At 38.1% G+C, this 5,343-nt stretch overlaps 1 protein-coding gene across 1 annotated transcript; it reads left to right on the top strand.

Moving 5' to 3' along the window:
• Positions 1–1,116: 1,116 nt before the first annotated feature.
• LOC109055460 (brain-specific homeobox/POU domain protein 3-like) lies at positions 1,117–3,928 on the top strand. Its single transcript, XM_019072678.2, has 2 exons — positions 1,117–1,431; positions 1,892–3,928. Exons 1-2 carry the CDS (start codon positions 1,312–1,314, stop codon positions 2,795–2,797), a joined length of 1,026 nt encoding a protein of 341 aa, XP_018928223.1. The 5' UTR covers positions 1,117–1,311; the 3' UTR covers positions 2,798–3,928.
• The last annotated feature ends 1,415 nt before the right edge of the window (positions 3,929–5,343 follow it).

Genomic DNA, 5,343 nt, shown 5'->3' with positions numbered 1-5,343 from the left:
GAAACTCCTTCTTCCATTGTGGGCCTTTATTGTCTGTGTCTGGGGTTTCAGCACCAATTAGAGTGATAGATATGTGGGCTCTATACAAGCCAAACCAGAGCAGCTTGCATGCACTACCAACAAAACCTGCGCAACACACAACCCACTATGAAGAGGTGCTGATCAAATAGTCAAGTTCCAATAATGAAGTTCCAAAGGTAGCAGCATCACTGTGTGAAGGGTAATGTGATCTATTCACTGAACCAATACATTTTATCTACTGGAAGCTTTGTTTTTTATTTATTTATTTTTTTAATTCGTTCATTCATTCATTCATTTATGCAAAAGATGGTGTTTCCAGCATTTCATTTGTCAGACTGAGGTATTTGATTGACTACTTTCCTTTTGTTTGACCCAGGGTTTTTTTTTTTTTATCAATATTTAATTGTACATGGGCTCCTACCATCCCAGCCTGTTTATGCTCTATTTGAGAATCCATATTGTGGTCCATACCACAAAGTAAATGAACAATAATTAATTAATGTACCAAATTGTTAAGGCTGGCCACAAAAGTCACTTGCTTCACACAACAAAATGTACAAAACGTGCATTTAAGAATGAAATTTTATCAGTTTGTGTGATAAATGATGATAAAAGGACATAAATTAGTAAAAGATTATAAATATGATAAAATCTATAGCTAAAAAATGTACAATGACATTTATAAAAAGTTGCAAATTATAAATCCTGAGTATTAACTACTAGCCTATTTTATTTCTTTTTTGAATCTTTAAACTATTATTTACTAGGATCATAACAATTCATAGATACGGTGACAGGCATTTAAATTAAAAGCATGTGCGCAAAAAAAGATCGCAGTGTTCAATAAGGCCTACAACCAATCTAGCGCAACCTGTCAAAATCACAGCACCAATGAAAACACACCATAAGAGTCTCAGCTCTAAAGCCACGCCTTTTCTGCTCAAGAGCACATGATGGGGGATGAAACTCCAGAGGCGTGTTCACATGCCAAATTTACCAATAACATTTAAGGGTACTGCAGCAGTAGTAGGGCGGGACCTGTACCTATCTGGGCGGGGCTAAAGAAGACCGCGTTATATGTTAGTTGCCTGCGTAAATTCCTACTGTATCACAGACATTGACAGCTCGCACCTGGCTACATCTCAGCCAGAAAAGAAGACTCCTCAGGCATAGCTTTTCACTTTTACTATCCAGATTATCCTGGTTCTTCGAGGTAGACACTAGACTGCTTGGGCCAAAACGGAGGTAAACGAGGAAGACGAGAAACAACCTTCTCTCACCTCTGCCATAATGATGTCCATGAATAGCAAACAACCGTTTAGTATGCATCCGATTTTGCACGAACCTAAATACGCACCTCTACATTCCAGTTCTGAGGCTATCCGACGAGCATGTTTGCCCACGCCCTCGGTAAGTTCAATAGGCTATTTCATCTGTGTTTATGTTTTGCGATTCATTATCACCGCAATCATCTGCATTGAAATCGCAGTGGTTAAAACTTTTTCTCCGCGTGAAAAAAAAATAAAAGCTCCTCGTTTTTTTTAATAAAAAAAATGCAGTCAATCTAATAAACTGTTTATGCATTTATTTTACTACGCTTTTTTCATAATACAAATTTTACATTTTACAAAACAGAAGCAGCACTTTATTTCGAAATTATTTGCATAGCCTAACCATTTTAATGCCACTTCAGATGGTTTGCAAAAAGTGTCTCAATTTGATACTATGGAACTTTACAACACTGTAAAAACTAAATGCAGTCTGCGTGATATAGTTATAGCCTATACGTTTTCTTTAAAATGATTTGGCAACTTAAAACTGGCTTGCTGGAATTTAGCTTTGATACTAACACTTGCTCTCTGTCACATAGCTGCAGGGTAACATCTTTGCCAGCTTTGACGAGACTCTGCTCCAGAGAGCCGAGGCGCTGGCGGCGGTGGACATCGTCGCTCAAAAGAGTCACCCGTTCAAGCCAGATGCCACCTACCACACCATGACAAGCATGACCTGCACGCCCACGTCCTCTTCTGGGCACCTTCATCACCCGTCTGTGCTGACTTCTCATCACCATCATCCCCACCACCAGCCGACGCAGGGCCTGGAGGGCGACCTGCTCGACCACCTCACCCCCGGCATCACTATCGGAGGCATGCCGGGATCCGACGTTTGCTCCACCGCTTCTCACCCGCATTCACACATGTCAGCAATTAATCACATGCAGCATCACCACGCGCAAAATATGAACATGCACCACCACAGCCTGGGCTCGCACACCTCTATGGGTGGCGGTGGAGACTCCGAGCCTGATCCACGGGAGCTGGAGTCTTTCGCCGAGCGCTTCAAGCAGAGGCGGATCAAACTCGGAGTCACGCAGGCCGACGTGGGCTCGGCATTAGCCAATCTTAAAATCCCCGGGGTCGGCTGCCTGAGCCAGAGTACTATCTGTCGGTTTGAGTCTCTCACTTTGTCCCATAATAACATGGTAGCCCTCAAGCCTATTCTGGAAGCGTGGTTAGAGGAGGCAGAACGGGCTCAGAGAGAGAAAATGGCCAAGCCGGAGATTTTTAACGGCGGGGACAAAAAGAGAAAACGCACTTCCATCGCTGCTCCAGAGAAGCGGTCGCTGGAGGCTTACTTTGCCGTCCAGCCCAGACCCTCGTCGGAGAAAATCGCTGCCATTGCCGAGAAACTGGACCTGAAAAAAAACGTGGTCCGCGTGTGGTTTTGTAATCAAAGGCAAAAACAGAAACGGATGAAGTTTTCGGCAACGCACTAGGCCAGAATAAGGCATTTCAATAAACTCAACCATGAACAGAGCCGACAAAACTCTTCGAGGCTGAGGCGAAACGCTTCCCACACTGGAACGGGAGCTGGGCGGCAACATCCCAGAGACAGAAAGTGTACCAAAAGTTTGTTATGACAATATGTCAAGAACAACACGCTCTGGAAGACGGGGGACAAAAGGAAAATCAACACCAACTAAGCGTTGCAATTATTTTACAAATGGAGAATTGAATAATGATTATTCTCTTAACTCAAAACAACTCTTTTATATTCATCTGTACATATCTGTGAATACACTGCACCTCTCTGTGTGAAGAACGCATCAAAATTCTTTTTTAAGGATGAAAAGAAAGAAAGATAAAAACGCTGTTGTGCAAAAGATGTCCCATTCTAGAAACTTTAGTGTTATTTTATATGCTCCAGAAGAAAATCATGAAGGTTCTGTTGTGATCCATTGCATGGTTTGCAAGGCATTAAGTGTTCATTTATCGTTTGAAATTTCCATTCATTTTGATGTATTGCAATAAGAGAGAACACGCACAGGCGAACGCACGTACACACGGGCATACTTAATATGCTTTTCTGTGTCTACCTCATGATTCCTGACGTCTTGACACATTCATGGTCATTTTGGAAATAGGGCATAAAAGTAGACTTTTCATTTTTGACACATTTTGGGTAAAATAGATAGAAAACACTAAGCGTTGTGTGTTGCAACTAATTTCACTTCAACGATGCTTTGACAATCAAATTATTTAAGAATTATTTTGTGACTAGCCCCTTCTACGGTACGTCTTCACTTAAATTATTATTATTATTATTATTATTATTATTATTTTTATTACTACTACTACTACTACTACTACTACTACTACTACACTAAGTTTGTAGATGGGAGCATTTCATAACATATTCAGAGATTCATTGCACTTTGTAGATATGATTCCGATTCCTTTTTTGTTTGGACTATTTATATTTCTACTTTATTGATTTTGTCGTTTATTTATTTATTTGAGCTTATTTATTTTGAATACCACACGTTTCATTTGTGAAAGTGTGCTTAACTGTGTCTGTGTCTGTGTACGCGACAGAAATTTCAATAAACCATGCACGTCTTACCTCAGTTACTGCTGTGTGTATTATGCCCCTGGACTTGATTTATTCTGAGTTTTTATTTATTTTGCTTAATAACAATAATTATTATATTGTTCTTTAAATAAGAAAAATACGTATGAGATATTTTCAGGTTTATTGTAAACCAAACACATTCATGATAATTATTATTAATAACGAACTTAATTTTAGTAACGTGCCCGAAGTTTATTTAAATAAACGGTAGCTTCAGCTTGTCCTTGATGTTAAGCTCAGCTTGAACGAATTAAAACAAACCCTCAACAACCATATAAAGTTTTACAAGCACGATTAAATACATCATTAATGAATGAGAAAACTCCGAATCTTATTAATGTTTCTGGTTTAGATCTATGTTACGCAATGAGTCGGACATAATCACTGCAAAAGGAAGATAAGTTCACTTCAAGGAGTTGTCAAGTCCGGGATCTCTGGCGTTCAGCAGGTGGTTTTGAGTCCGTAAAACTCGTTATTTATGAATAATAAATATGAAGTGTTATGATACTATTGATTTTGCAAGTGTTTGTTAAGAGGAAGCTATCCTATTGCTGAACGGATAGTTCATGTTGTACAACAACGGTTCTCGTCCTTCCCCCTTGGAAGTTAGCAAACTCAGTAATTATCTTCAGATAAACTGGAATGTAATTCTACATAGTCAGTTCGAATCAGTCTTAAACAAAGAGAAAAACCTAAGATATTTTTTTCATTTTTATTTGTCATTTGTAAAACAAAATAATTATAATAACAAAAAAAATATTTATATATTAAAAAAAGACTATAAAAAATAAATTATAGGCCTACATTTCTGAAAATATGTATGAAGATTTCGAGTATATATTAAATAATTAATCAATAGCCTATATAATAAGACGCTTACTCAAAAAATATTTGACATTCTTATATAAAAAAAGAATTAATCACATAAAATCACACAAAAGAGCGCTTTTTAGTTTTATGTGGTAAAGTTGATTCCTACGACAGTGTGTGCGTCAGTTGCTTGATCTGAATTATGCAGAGACATACTGGAGGTCATCGTTTCTTTTTGTGTATCCGGCTAAATTTAAAATACAAGAGACATGTTACGCAAATCAGATTCGCTCCGCCCCAAGTCGTTAAAGGTTGAAGGCAGTGCAACACTTATTTGAAAGACTTCTTTAAAAACACATTTATACACATGAGAACGATTGTTTGTTTGATTATTGCATAATACAATAAGATCGATTGTTACAATATTGGGATATTTAGCGAGTTTTTATCATCTTAAATCATTGTTTGTTCATAGTGAAAGGAAATCACACTGGTTACAGTTGTTTCTCACATTTGGAAACATTAATTTCTTGAAATGTGCGACACAAATCTGGCATATGGTGTTCAAATGTGCCCAAAATCAAAGATTTGCATAGCTCT

The sequence above is a fragment of the Cyprinus carpio genome, chromosome A21 (genome assembly GCF_018340385.1).
Source record: "Cyprinus carpio isolate SPL01 chromosome A21, ASM1834038v1, whole genome shotgun sequence".
Classification (NCBI taxonomy): Eukaryota; Metazoa; Chordata; class Actinopteri; order Cypriniformes; family Cyprinidae; genus Cyprinus; species Cyprinus carpio.
Note: the sequence above shows the minus strand (reverse complement) of the source record. Positions and strands in the feature narration are given on the sequence as shown.